The sequence below is a fragment of the Catharus ustulatus genome, chromosome 31 (assembly GCF_009819885.2).
Source record: "Catharus ustulatus isolate bCatUst1 chromosome 31, bCatUst1.pri.v2, whole genome shotgun sequence".
Lineage (NCBI taxonomy): Eukaryota > Metazoa > Chordata > Aves > Passeriformes > Turdidae > Catharus > Catharus ustulatus.
The window spans coordinates 2,372,994-2,385,560 of NC_046251.1; the positions used below are offsets into that span (position 1 = coordinate 2,372,994).

At 57.8% G+C, this 12,567-nt stretch overlaps 1 protein-coding gene across 4 annotated transcripts in view; it reads right to left on the reverse strand.

Moving 5' to 3' along the window:
* Nucleotides 1-527: 527 nt before the first annotated feature.
* The window catches only part of R3HDM2 (R3H domain containing 2), a 46,041-nt gene continuing 34,001 nt past the window's right edge, over nucleotides 528-12,567 (reverse strand). For 3 of the 4 annotated variants that reach the window (XM_033083167.1, XM_033083168.2, XM_033083166.2), the window contains exons 13-24: nucleotides 10,581-10,738; nucleotides 8,811-8,900; nucleotides 8,092-8,334; nucleotides 7,434-7,560; nucleotides 6,779-7,014; nucleotides 5,785-5,939; nucleotides 4,910-5,010; nucleotides 4,212-4,381; nucleotides 3,982-4,126; nucleotides 3,802-3,902; nucleotides 3,628-3,712; nucleotides 528-1,141 (exon numbers count right to left, since the gene is read on the reverse strand). In XM_033083167.1, the coding sequence (XP_032939058.1) occupies nucleotides 798-1,141; nucleotides 3,628-3,712; nucleotides 3,802-3,902; nucleotides 3,982-4,126; nucleotides 4,212-4,381; nucleotides 4,910-5,010; nucleotides 5,785-5,939; nucleotides 6,779-7,014; nucleotides 7,434-7,560; nucleotides 8,092-8,334; nucleotides 8,811-8,900; nucleotides 10,581-10,738 (1,955 nt within the window). In that variant the 3' untranslated portion in view covers nucleotides 528-797. The remainder of the gene's footprint in view (nucleotides 1,142-3,627; nucleotides 3,713-3,801; nucleotides 3,903-3,981; nucleotides 4,127-4,211; nucleotides 4,382-4,909; nucleotides 5,011-5,784; nucleotides 5,940-6,778; nucleotides 7,015-7,433; nucleotides 7,561-8,091; nucleotides 8,335-8,810; nucleotides 8,901-10,580; nucleotides 10,739-12,567) is intronic. The other variant, XM_033083169.2, reaches the window with a different exon arrangement.

Consider the following 12,567-nt stretch of genomic DNA (forward strand, 5'->3'; position numbering starts at 1 on the left):
TCCTGGCAGCTCTTACCTGTCCAGCTGTACCTGCTCAGGAAAGGTGGGAGCATCCCACTACTGCCTCTGGCTGTGCCATCCCCAATCCTGTCCCCACCTGTACTGCCAGCTCCAGGTGCTGCTCCTGTCAGCAGGAATACAGAGAATTTCCTGGCAGGGCACACAGCTGGGGCCACTCCACACCCTCAGTCCTACCCTGGAATTGCACAGCTGGATGAAGAAGGAGGGAGTGAGGGAAGATTATGAACATCTGTCAGGGCAGCCCAGCCTCAATCCAAATGCTCTGATCCCAGCCTGGGATCTCCACTTTGGGCTTGCAGCCCTTGGACATGCCAAGTTCATGGGCAGGACTGGGCAGATCATCCCCCTGCCAGTGTCCCTCCTGCTGTCCCCTCACCCCACTGAGGCAGCACAGAGCTCCCAGCCCTGGCAGAACCAAAGTCACGTTCAAGTGATGGACAATTTTCCTTTTTTTTTTTTTTATTTAAAAACAACCCCCCAAATAAAATAAAACCAAAAAATCCCCTCCCTCCCCCAGCAAAATAATAATCCGATTAAATAAAATGTGCAGTGAACATACCAATCAACACCTGTATGTGCGGTCCAACACAGTGCTTAAACAAAACCATAGACACAGGGGAGAGGGGCGGGCACGGGTGGCACTCCAAAAATAATAATTAAAAAAAAAAAATCAACTTCTCGTCTCTTAATTATGTTCATATAAATATATCAAGGAAGGAGGGCGAGAGGAAGGGAGGGCAGGAGGAGAAGAGGCCCAGGGGAGTGCCCGGGGAGCCCTACTGGGAGCTGGCCCGCTCCAGCACCCGCAGGTCGTAGTTCTTTTTGGCCACGCGCAGTTTGAAGCGGCTGAGGGAGTTGTTGAGGCGGAGGGAGGCGTTTTGGGCAGCCAGAGGGCTGGGGAACACGGCCACGATGGTGTATAAGGCAGCGAGGTCACTGTGCCTGCCGTTCTCGGGAGTCCCGCTGTTGTCCCCGCCGCCTCCGTCCCCGCGGCGCCCCTGAGTCTCTTTGAGCCACTGGATTTTGGCACCGGCCATGGCGAGTTGGGTGAAGAGCTTGTCGGCCTCTGTCCGTGTGATGCCCTCGGGCAGGTCTGTCACCTCCAGCACCCGGCCCAGCACTGCAGGGAAGGAGTTGAGTGTCACCGGTGTCCCCAGAGCTGTCCTGGCTCCGGGCTGGAGCACTCACCTCTCCCCAGCCCAGGAATGCCAAGCTGCCCTCACAGCAGGAATCTATTCTTTCAAACCCCTCCAAAGCAGCCCTACCTGCTCCCTGGAATGCCCCATCCCAATCCTTTCCTGTGCCCATACACTCAAGAGGAGATGTGGGTATTTATTTCCCAGGGTCCCACAGCTCCAGGGACACCAAGTCCTGCTGGTGTCCTTTGCACAGCTGGGCAGTTCAGGCTTTCCCAGGAGCTCTGCTCTGTTTTCCTACCCCAAACCTCAGGTACCAGGACTGGGAGCCAATCCCACACTCCCATCCTGACCCTGGCAGGGAGAATGGCTGCACCCACGGGGGATGGTGGCACTGGGTGTGTCCTGTGTGGTGGTACCCAAACCCCTCTGCAGCTCCTGGCCCCTGCCATGGTTTCCAAATCTTTCTGCAGCTTCTGGTTCCAACCTTTGTGTCTGCCCAGAGGTCCTCAAACTCCTCTGCAGCTCCTGGCTCTGACCTCTGCCCCTGCCCTGTGGTAGCCAAACCCCTCTGCAGCTCCTGGTTCTCCCCTATTCCTGCCCCAAATGCCTCTGTAGCTCCCAGCTCCAACCTGGTGGTACCCAAAGCTCTCTGCAGTTCCTGGTTCTGACCTCTGTCCCTGTCCAGTGGTTCTCCCCCATTCCTGCCCCATGGTCCCCAAACTCCTCTGCAGCTCCTGGCTTTGATCTCTGCCCTATGGCCCTCAAATCCCTCTGCAGCTCCAGCCCTTGCCCTGTGGTCCCAAACCCCTCTGCAGCTCCTGGCTCCAACCCTGTGGTCCCAAATCCCTCCTGCAGCTCCTGGTTCTCCCCTATTCCTGCCCCATGACCCCCAAACCCCTCTGGAACTCCAGCCCCTGCCCTGTGGTCCCAAATCCCTCTGCAGCTCCTGGCTCTGATCTCTGCCCTATGGCCCCCAAACTCCTCTGCAGCTCCTGGCTCCAGCTCCGTGGTCCCAAACCCCTCTGCAGCTCCTGGCTCCAGGCCTATGGTCCCAAACCCCTCTGCAGCTCCTGGTCCCTGCCTTGTGGTTCCCAAACCCCTCTGCAGCTCCTGGCTCCTGCCCTGTGGTCCCAAACCCCTCAGCAGCTCCTGGTTCCAGTCCTGTGGTCCCAAACCCCTCTGTAGCTCCTGGCTCTGACCTTTGTCACTGTCCAGGGGTTCTCAACCCTCCTGCAGCTCTTGGTTCTCCCCTATTCCTGACCCATGGCCCCCAAACCCCTCTGCAGCTCCTGGTCCTTCCTCTGTGGTCCCAAACCCCTCTGCAGCTCCTGGTCCCTCCTCTGTGATCCCCAAACCCCTCTGCAGCTCCAGCCCCTGTCCTGTGGTCCCCAAACCCTCTGCAGCTCCTGACTCCAGCCCTGTGGTTCCAAACTCCTCTGCAGCTCCTGGCTCTGATCTCTGCCCCTGCCCTGTGGTCCCCAAACCCCTCTGCAGCTCCTTGTCCCTCCCCTGTAGTCCCAAACCCCTCTGCAGCTCCAGCCCCTGTCCTGTGGTCCCAAACACCTCTGCAGCTCCTGGCTCCAGCTCTGTGGTTCCAAACTCCTCTGCAGCTCCTGGCTCCAGCCCTGTGGTTCCCAAACCCCTCTGCAGCTCCTGGCTCTGATCTCTGCCCCTGCCCTGTGGTCCCAAACCCCTCTGCAGCTCCTGGCTCCAGCCCTGGCTCCAGGCTTAGCAGAGCTGCAGGAGGGATTCTTTGCTAATATTAACGTGGCACGTAGGGACCATGCCAGGGGCAGGAGCGGGGCAGGCAGCTCTTAAAGGGCCCCTGCAGGCAGCTGCTGGTGGTGACACTGAGGGGACAGGGGGGACAAGGCTGAGGTCTCCAGAGGTCAGTGAGGGCTGCTCCATCCAAGCTGTGTGTCTCTCCCTTGGGAAGATGGGCAGAGAGAAATGATTCACTGGAACCCTCAGCCCTCAGAGCCATCCTGGGAGAGCCCAAATCTCAAATTTGAGGCTCTGGAGCTGTGGGCACCATGGGAAAGGGAAGCACAGGTGGGAAGAGTGACTTGGGGAAACGGGGGTGGAAATGAGATCTCAGAATCTGGACACTCACATTCTGCTGATAAAGAATAAAATCCCTGTTTTGCCAGTTCCACCTGCTGAATCATTTCCACTCTCTGAGAGGCAGGAATAGCACCCAGGTGTTCTCCTCAGAGGTTTTTCTCCCTGTTCACCCCCTCCCTCAGGGCACAGGAGGCTGGGGTTGGATCTGCTGCACCCCCAGCCTGGACCCACCTGGGCTGGGGGATGTTTGTGGGTGTGGGGAGGAGGAACTGGCAGGAACCACTCTCCAAAACCAGCACAGGGTTCTGTGGGATGCTGGTGTGGGCAGGGATGTCACCTGGAGTCTCCAACATTCATATTTGGGGACATCAGAGGGCAAAAGGGGCTCGAGGGGGTCACTTGCCTACGTCACTTGTCCCCAGGTCAGTGGACGCCGACTTCAGGGCCTGTCTCTTGTTCCGGTTCCCGTGTTTCATTCCAGTCTGCCCCTTGAAGGAGAAAAACAGCACAGTGTCACCTCAGGGGATGTTGTGGCTTCACAGAGGGGCCAGGGAAGGGACACCTGGCCTGGCTGTACCTGGTGTCCTGTGTAGCTGGGCTGGTTGTGGAGCAGTGGCGGGGGACACAGGGACAGGTTGTACTGCAGAGGTTGGCCCAGCAGCGAGTACCTCCCATCACCTGCACGAGGAGAAAAGAGTTTGTGGGGATCCCAGGAGAGATCCCAGCCCTGAGCTGACCCCACAGCCCTTCCCCTTACCTTGTGCTGGGCCCATGGGCCGGGGGAACTGTGTGAGGACGGGGAGGGGGCTCAGCCCCGTGCACACACTGTTGAGGTTGGTGACGGGCGACGGCGTCGGGGACTGGGTGGGGGACGTGATGGGGCTGTTCATCTGGGTGCTGGCCTGGGGGAGGGACAGTGTCAGACACCCCCAGTGCTTGTGACCCACCCTGACCCCGTGGGGTGCCCCCTCCCAGTCCTCCCAGTACCTGAGCACTGGTGTCGGGGTTGTAGAGGTCTCCTGGCTTCTGCCCCCGCTGCTCCAGGCTGTAATACTTACAGTGGCTCCACTGCACCACGGGGGGGTTTTGGGGGGCCTGGGGGCCGTTGGGGACATTCAGCTGCATCACCACCACACCAGGGCCTGATGGGGACACCCCTGGGGACAGACACAGGCTGTGGGACACAGAGCACCTGCCTGTCCCTGCCACTGCTCACCCTTCCCCACAGCCCCACTCTGCATTCTCCTCTCAGTCACTCCTGACTTTCTCAGGCTGGAAAAACCCCACCAGGACCCTCTGAGGATTCCTCTCTGACAGCAAAGGTTACATCTGGGAGTGATGATGTTTAAATCCAGGAGAAATGGGAGCACAGGGGCCAAGCTGAGGGAGGGCAGCTCAGTGACTGCTCTGAACATCTCCACAAAACTCCAGGCAAAAGCTCCAAGCACAGATCCAGGTACAGAACTCCCCAGATCCTGCAGCTCACCAGCTCCAAACCTCCACCATCCCAGTTCAGTTCTGCACCAGCTCACTCCCAGCAGCTGTGACAGGGAGCAGGAATCCCCAGCCTCCCCATCTGCAGCTCCTCCCACTCTCACCAACCCACAGCCCACCCAGCTCCCTCCACCCCACTGCCCACCAGGGCAGGGAGATACCAGTGCCACATCCTGATCATCCCCTCATACCTGAATACTGCTGCTGCATCTGGGGGGGGCTGCAGGGTGCTGGGGACTGAGGCATCTGGTACTGCTCAGAGCCAGGAGGCTGCAGGAACCCCACGGATGGGCTGTGGAGCAGAGAGGGCTCAGGTGAGGATGGGGATGGGGAGGAAGAGCCAGGACATCTGCACAGGTTGTTCCCAGTTATTCCCTCTTTGCTGGGATGGCTGAACACACAGGAGCCTCTGGAGAGGGCTGGGAACACAGGAGCTTGGCATGTTGGTGGCCAGGAAGTCTTGACCAAGAAAGCCAGGAATGGACAAGCTCAGGGAGGAGCAGCACTTGTGGTACCCACCCACCTCCAGGCACAGGAGCAGGGTGCTCCACGCTCACAGGATCCTCATGGAACCACCATGAACCACCAAACATCATCATAGGATCCCCATGGAACCACCAAACATCATCACAGGATCCTCATGGAACCACCATAAACCATCACAGGATCCTCATGGAACCACCATGAACCACCAAACATCATCACAGGATCCCCATGGAACCACCACACATCATCACAGGATCCTCATGGAACCACCATAAACCATCACAGGATCCTCATGGAACCACCAAACATCATCACAAGATCCTCATGGAACCACCATAAACCATCACAGGATCCTCATGGAACCACCAAACATCATCACAGGATCCTCATGGAACCACCATGAACCATCACAGGATCCTCATGGAACCACCAAACAGAACCATGGAATCTCCCAAGTTGGAAGGAACCCACAAGGATCATCAAGGCTGACTCCTGGCCTTGACAGGACACCCCCAAACCCCCACTGTGGGCACAGCACCCCCTTTCTCCCCCAGGCAGGCCCCAGCTGCTGCAGCTTTACCTGGTGCCATTCTGCTGGGCAGTGGGGATGACACTGTAGTAGATGGGGACCCCTCCAGCCTGGAGCCCCCCCTGCACAGACTGGCTGGCTGGCACAAGCACTGGCTGCTGGAAGGGCTGCTGGACCACGTTCTGGGACTCGCTGGCCATGGGAACCTGGTCAGGGAGGAAAGCAGCAGGGAACAGGTAACAGCAGGGGGAACTGGCAGGGTGAAGAGATTCCAGGGATTCTTTTCTTACAGCCCAGGGCAACCTTATCCAGGCACAACCCCTCCCAGTCCTGCTCCAGATGTGTCCCACAGATCCCCACATGGATGTGCCCTCCCCAGGCATGCTCTGTGAGCAAATCCCCACCTTTCCTCAGGCACAGGAATGGGGACACATCCTGCCTGGCCTGGGTCCCCTCCAGCATCCCACCCTGGGGAGCAGCAGATTGTGCCACCTGCAAATCCCCACCTTTAGCTCCATCCCTCAGGCACAGGAATGGGGGCACACCCTGCTCAGTCTGGATCCCCTCCCAGCACCCCATCCTGTGGAGCAGCAGGTTGTGCCACCTGCAAATCCCCACCTTTAGCTCTATCCCTAGGCACAGGAATGGGGACACATCCTGCTCAGTCTGGATCTCCTCCCAGCACCCCATCCTGGAGAGCAGCAGATTGTGCCCACTTGCAAATCCCCACTTTTGGCTCCATCCCTCAGGAATGGGGACACATCCTGCCTGGCCTGGATCCCCTCCCAGCACCCCACCCTGGGGAGCAGCAGATTGTGCCACCTGTAAATCCCCACCTTTAGCTCCATCCCTCAAGCACAGGAATGGAGAGACATCCTGCCTGGTCTGGGTCCCCTCCCAGCACCCCAATCTAGCAGCAGCAGATTGTGCCACCTGCAAATCCCCACCTTTGGCTCCATCCCTCAAGCACAGGAATGGAAGGACATCCTGCTCAGTCTGGGGCCCCTCCCAGCACCCCACCCTGGCAGCAGCAGATTGTGCCCACCTGGTACGAAGGCAGTGGTGTGTACTGGACCATCAGACCTTGCATCTGGCTCCCCATCCCACTCCTCTGGTTGCTGAGGAGCCCAGGGGGCTGTGCCTGCTGCACCCCCATCACGTTCTGCATCTGGCCCCCCATGTTGTTCCTCTGGCTGTTGAGGAGCCCGGGGGGCTGTGCCTGCTGCACCCCCACCACACCTTGGTATGTTTGCTGCTGGTTGGACATCATTGGCTGTAAACCTGCCAGAAGAGGGTTTCAATGGAGCAGCTTCCCATATGGGCACAGGAAACAGCCCCAGATTTAGGATTTAGGGAATTAAATCTTGCCTCTGCCCTCCTGCTAAGGAGTGGGGAAAAGGCTTCCCTTAGAGTAGATGTAAACATACCCAAGGGAAGTTTTAAATTCCCCTGGCAGCCTCTCAGTGGGGCTTAAATCCACCTCATCCCCTCCCCCAGCAAGCTCAGAGGAAAGGGGAAAGGACACAACAGCATCTGCAGACAGAGGCCTCGCAGATTCCCAGCCAAGAGGCAGCTCCAGCATAGAGCAGCAGACTGGGAAGAGCAACCTGACCCCACACAGTGCATGGGAGAACTCTGGAGCCAACAAAAGCAGCAGGAAAGGGAAAAGCTGCCCCCTTCCCCCCTCTGCACCCCCTTACCTGGCTGCTGGGACTGCTGGGGGAGCTGCTGTGGGCGCTGGGAGCTGTAGGCCACTGGGTGACTGAGGGGTCGGTATTGCTGGCTGGAGTTCGGGTACTGCCCAGGGGGGTAGTAAGAAACCTGAATCTAGCAGAGGCAAGAAAACCCAGTGGTGAGAACACAGGAGGGAGCAGGACCAAGAAAGCTGGTCCCCCAGGACCAGTTTTCTCTCTCACCTGGCCTGGTTTCTGCTGAAGGGAACCACCCAGGGCTTTGGCTCTGGCCAGCTGATGGCTCCTCGGGGAACCCTTCCCGCGCCTCCCAGCCTCCTCCTCCAAGCCTTTCCCAGCACAGTAGTGCAAGAGCTCAGTAGGCACAACTCTCCTCCCAGCTCAGGGGACAATCCTAGAGGTCATAAAGCCCTGCAGGACCCCAAAGAGAGCTTAGAGGTGTCAGCCCTGTCCCTCCCCCAGTGCTGAGAGCCAGGAGTGGCCCAGGAAAGAGCCCTGTGGGCTCAGAGGGACACGGGATCATCCTGTGCCTAACAGGGGGGTGTGAGACCCAGAGCCTGAACTCCTGTGCATGGATCCATCACCAACTAGCAGCAGAAAAAAAAGGCACCCACTCCCCAGCAGCCCCTGGCCTGGCAGCTCTGGGGATGTCCCCTTGTGTCCTTACTTGCTGGGGAGGCTGAATGTAGCCCTGGGGCTGCAGCACCTGCTGAGTGGGGGCCGTGTGCCCCGAGGCGGAGTAGCTGGAGGTGGGAATGGGCTGCCCAGGGGTTGCCATGATGAATCCTGTCTGCTGAGGGTGCTGGGAGATGAGGGATGACTGGAACATCGCCGAGGAAGGATCTGGGGCTTCCGTCGAGCCCTGGCGGCTGAGGCTGATCTGCCCGAAGGGGCTGCTGAGCTCGTCGGCCTGGAGGGGGATGAGGGAAGGATAGATGGAGGTAGAGGGACAACAGCAGGTGGGACACAGTTCTGTTAGTAAATGCAGAGCCTTTCTCTCTGCTCTGAGAGAAGCTCCCCCAAAAAGGCCCCCACACATGAGCCACAGACCCAGAGCAGGACAGGGGCACATGCGAGCTGAGGGGACGTTGGGGACACGTGGGGTCCCAGGGGTGACTCCAGCCCAGCCACATCCCATAGGGGACACCATCCCCAAAAGATCCCCGTGGAGACAACACCACTTGGCTGAGCCCACAGGGCAGCCACAACCCCCAGCACTGAGCACAAGCATTGCTGGGGAGCTCTGGGCTTGCAATTTGTTCTTCCCAAGCTCTTTCCAAAGCCACCACTCCGCGTCCGGGACATACCTGATCAGCACAAGCTCACACAACACAAACACAGCACAGAGCACAACAGACAGTGCAGAAGAGGAACTGGGGTTTATACCAGGTTGTACTGCTGGGGTGGAGAGACTGGCAAGAGGACTTGGGGGCAGGAGCTTGGAGAGTACGGAACAGGCTGCAGCGCCGGGACCGGCTACGACCAGCAGAGAAGGGAGGGGAGAGAGATTGGGGGGAAGGGGAGGAAAAAAAGGGAGGAAAGGAGAGGGAAAAGGAGAGGGGGGGAAAGGAGAGAAAGAAGGAACAACAAGGTTAGTCAAGTGAGCCAACTGCAAACACAGAGGGGCACTGCAGGGATTGGGAAGCACAGAATCCATTCCAGGGCAGCATCCATCCCATCAGACACAGCCCAGGCAGAGGCTCTGAGGAGCTGGGCAGGAGGGACTGTCCCAAAGCAGCTCTTGCCTGGCAGGAAGAGTGACACAAGTTCACCAGGGCCAGCAGCAGCAGGAGAGCCACGTGTCCCAGCACATCCCTCGTGTCCCTCCTGTTTCCAGCATTCCCCACAGTGCTCCTTGGCCATTCCTGCACACTCACACTACTTTGTCACCTGGAGCACTTTGTGACAGCCCCTCACTAAAAGCCACACACTGTGCTTTGGACACTGACCCAGTGATGGTCAGTGCTGGATGGGGGGGTTTGATATTTTGATTGGGTGACATAGAAGGGACATGGGGACAGTGCATTTCCAGACCCTTCACCAACGGTCAAACACCTGAAATCAGTTTTTCCAGGACCTCAGCCCTTGGATGAGAGAGCAGAAGATACAAACTGAAAGTCCAGCACATCCCAGTGATCCTGCATGAGATCCCACCCAGGGACTCTGCTATCCAGCTCCAGACATCCCAGAGGGAGTTCATTCCTTGAGGCCCAGAATCCTCCACAAACAGATCCACAACATTTAAACCACTCCAAGAACTACCAGCTCCCCCCTCTCCTACAGCTGGGAACACCCAGCAAGGAGCTGCTCCTGTTACCTGCACTAATAAAAACTTTTCCAGGAGGTTCTTCCCTCCTCTCAGTCCAGTCTAGTGAAAACTGAGAATCATGGAACAGTCCAGGTTGAAAGGGACCTCAGAAGAAAATCTGGTCCAACTTTTCATGACAAAGGGAGCCTTGGGATGATTGTCCAGCAACCTCCCAGCCCTGTTGCATCTTGAATCCCTCCAGTGTAACTCTTTGCTGTAGAGTGAGCCCAAGGTGATGCCAGAGGAGCCCCTGGGCAGGCTGCGATCCAGCACCAAGGTGGGACAGGAAGGTGCCATGGATCCCCCCACACCACATGGATTTGCTCCCCAAACCCCACACTGGGATGGTTCCCACCCCATCCCCACTCCTGCAGCAGGACAGGGCTGGGCTGTGGTTGGTTCCCAGCCCCAGGAGCAGAACAAGTACCCAGGAATGTCACCCATGGGTGCTTCCTGGAGGGTTCCAGCCCTGGAAACAGCCAGCAGGCTGTGGGACATGGAAATCCCTTGGATTTAACTCAGGGAGGGGTGATCTGGAGAACACACCCAGCCTTGCTCCAGGCCTGCCTTCCCCCAGGACTTCAGAAGCTTCAGAGCTCCTGGGGAGCTCAAATCCAGCAACACCCATTCAGGATGGTCCTGAGGGGAACTGGTTCCAGTTGGACCAGGGCTCTGGACCCTTTTTCAGGGTGGGATATCCCACAGAACCACTCAGGCACAGCAAAACCAAACCTCCCCCTGCTCTGCCACAGCAGGACAGCAAATATGGGGACCCCCAAACCCAGGTGTGAGCCCAGAGCAGCACAGAATTCCTCTGGGCCTGCCTCCCCCTCACCTGTGGGACTCACCTGGGACATCATGGGGGTGCTCATGGCCGGCTGCTGCTGGGCTGGGGGGAGCCCGGGGGCCTGCGGGGGCGGCTGCGGGGCCGTGCAGGGCAGGAGGCCACGGCTGGGCTGCGAGGATGGGGACTGGCTGCAGGCCTCAGGGGCACCTAGCACCAAACCTGCAACAGAGACAGCCATGGAGGGCTGGGATCCAGGAGAAAACAGGAGGGTGTGAAGGAATTCTGTCCCCACTGAGCTTCCACGGGGACAAACAGGCAGAGTTCACAGCAAAGCAAGGTGACAACTCCAGTGGGTTGTAGCTGCCTCCTGTCCATGGCCAGGTGCACACACTGAGCCTCCAAAGCTGCTCCTGGCATCTCCTCCTCTGCCCCACATGCAGGGAAGAGGAATCTGGCTGCCAACAGCAGCATCTGCCTGCTGGAGGCTCTTCACCCAAAACCAGGGAGTACCAGGTACACCTGGGTCAGCTCAGCACCACGAGGGGCTGTGGGAAGGAGCTGCAGAGCTGTTCCCACTCCCAGCTCAGGACACCAACACTGTCATGACCTGTCCTGAGCAGAGGGGAGTGGGGGATCCCATTCCACAGCCTCACAGATCCCTTTTCTCCCAGGAAAAGGCTGGGAAGGAGCACAATCCACACTGCTGGCACCCAGCTGGGAAGTGTCTCCTCAGTATTCTGGCCTCACTATCAGAAATAAAAGGGTTTTGCAACTATTGCTCAATGCCCAGTAGCTGCTGTTTAACCAATTCTGCCTCTGATCTCCCACATTTCCACAGCTGTTCTCCAGGGATTCTGCTGAGGAGCTCTGTCAGCAGCCACATGCTGCCAAGGAGGGAATATTCCACTGCCAGCTGCTCAGGAACTGGATGGGAAAGGAGCCCCTGAGTCCCAAGCACTTCCACCCCCATGGAATAAACATGAGGATACAGAAGAAGGTGGGTTTGGTGTTTTTTTCCTCCCCTCAAGTCACAATTCCTTTGCAGTTTTTCTTCCCTTTCTCCCAAGATGTTTTTAATCACTTGCCATTATATAAAACCTGTTCTGATCCCAGGGGGGACCTGGAGGCAAAATTACAGGAAGAGCCAAAAGGCAGCTTCTCTCTCACTCTGCCTCAGCACATGCTGGGACAGATCTTCAAGTGCTCCCAACACTCCATGAATCAGTCCTGGAGGTGGCTGCAACTCCCAGAGTGAGCACAGGGCTGGGGATGGGAACAGGATCCCAGGAGGCACCGTGGGCACCTCAGAACTGGGAGATGAAGGTGTGGTTTCAAAGCCAGGCTGGGTGCTGGGATCCAGCCCTGAAAGGATTCTTTTAATTGCCTACAAGCACCAATCTGCCTCTCCTGCCCACAAAAATGGTGCTTCCCAAAGGTTTGGGAACAGAGAACAGTGGGGTAACACCAGGTTCTGCTCATGAAACCACACAGCCACCACGGCTCCTCAGCTGGGATTAAATGGGACCAAAACCTGGGCTGCCTCCTCCACAAACACCTTTTCAACTGGTTGAAAAATCAAGGATCCTGCTCCTCCCTGGCTGAGGGGAGGTGTCCTGGATGTGCCCACCCAGCACACACATCCCTTGGGAAGCTGCTGCCAGGGCAGGTCACCTGTGACACCCCAGGGGAACGTCCCCAGTGCTCTGTGGGACCTGGATGGACAGGGAAGGACTGAGCTGAAGCAGCAAACACACTTGGGTTCCTAATTCCCTTTGGCTTCAGCCAAATTCCTCTTGGCTCCCAGCAGCTCTGGAGCTCAAGGCTGCTGTTTATCCCAGGAGTTCAGTGAATCACTGAGAGAACATCGTGGGCAGATCCCAATTACAGAGTCCTTGACAAGGTAACTGCGTGTCTGATGACACTGATGGGTGACATTTTTCCTGGCCCTCCTCTTTGGAAAGCAAGACACAGAGCCAGGAGGTTCATCCTGAGGGATCCTCAGGGTTGGGAGAGATTTTGGGAGCAGAAGGGAATGGCAGCACAACTTG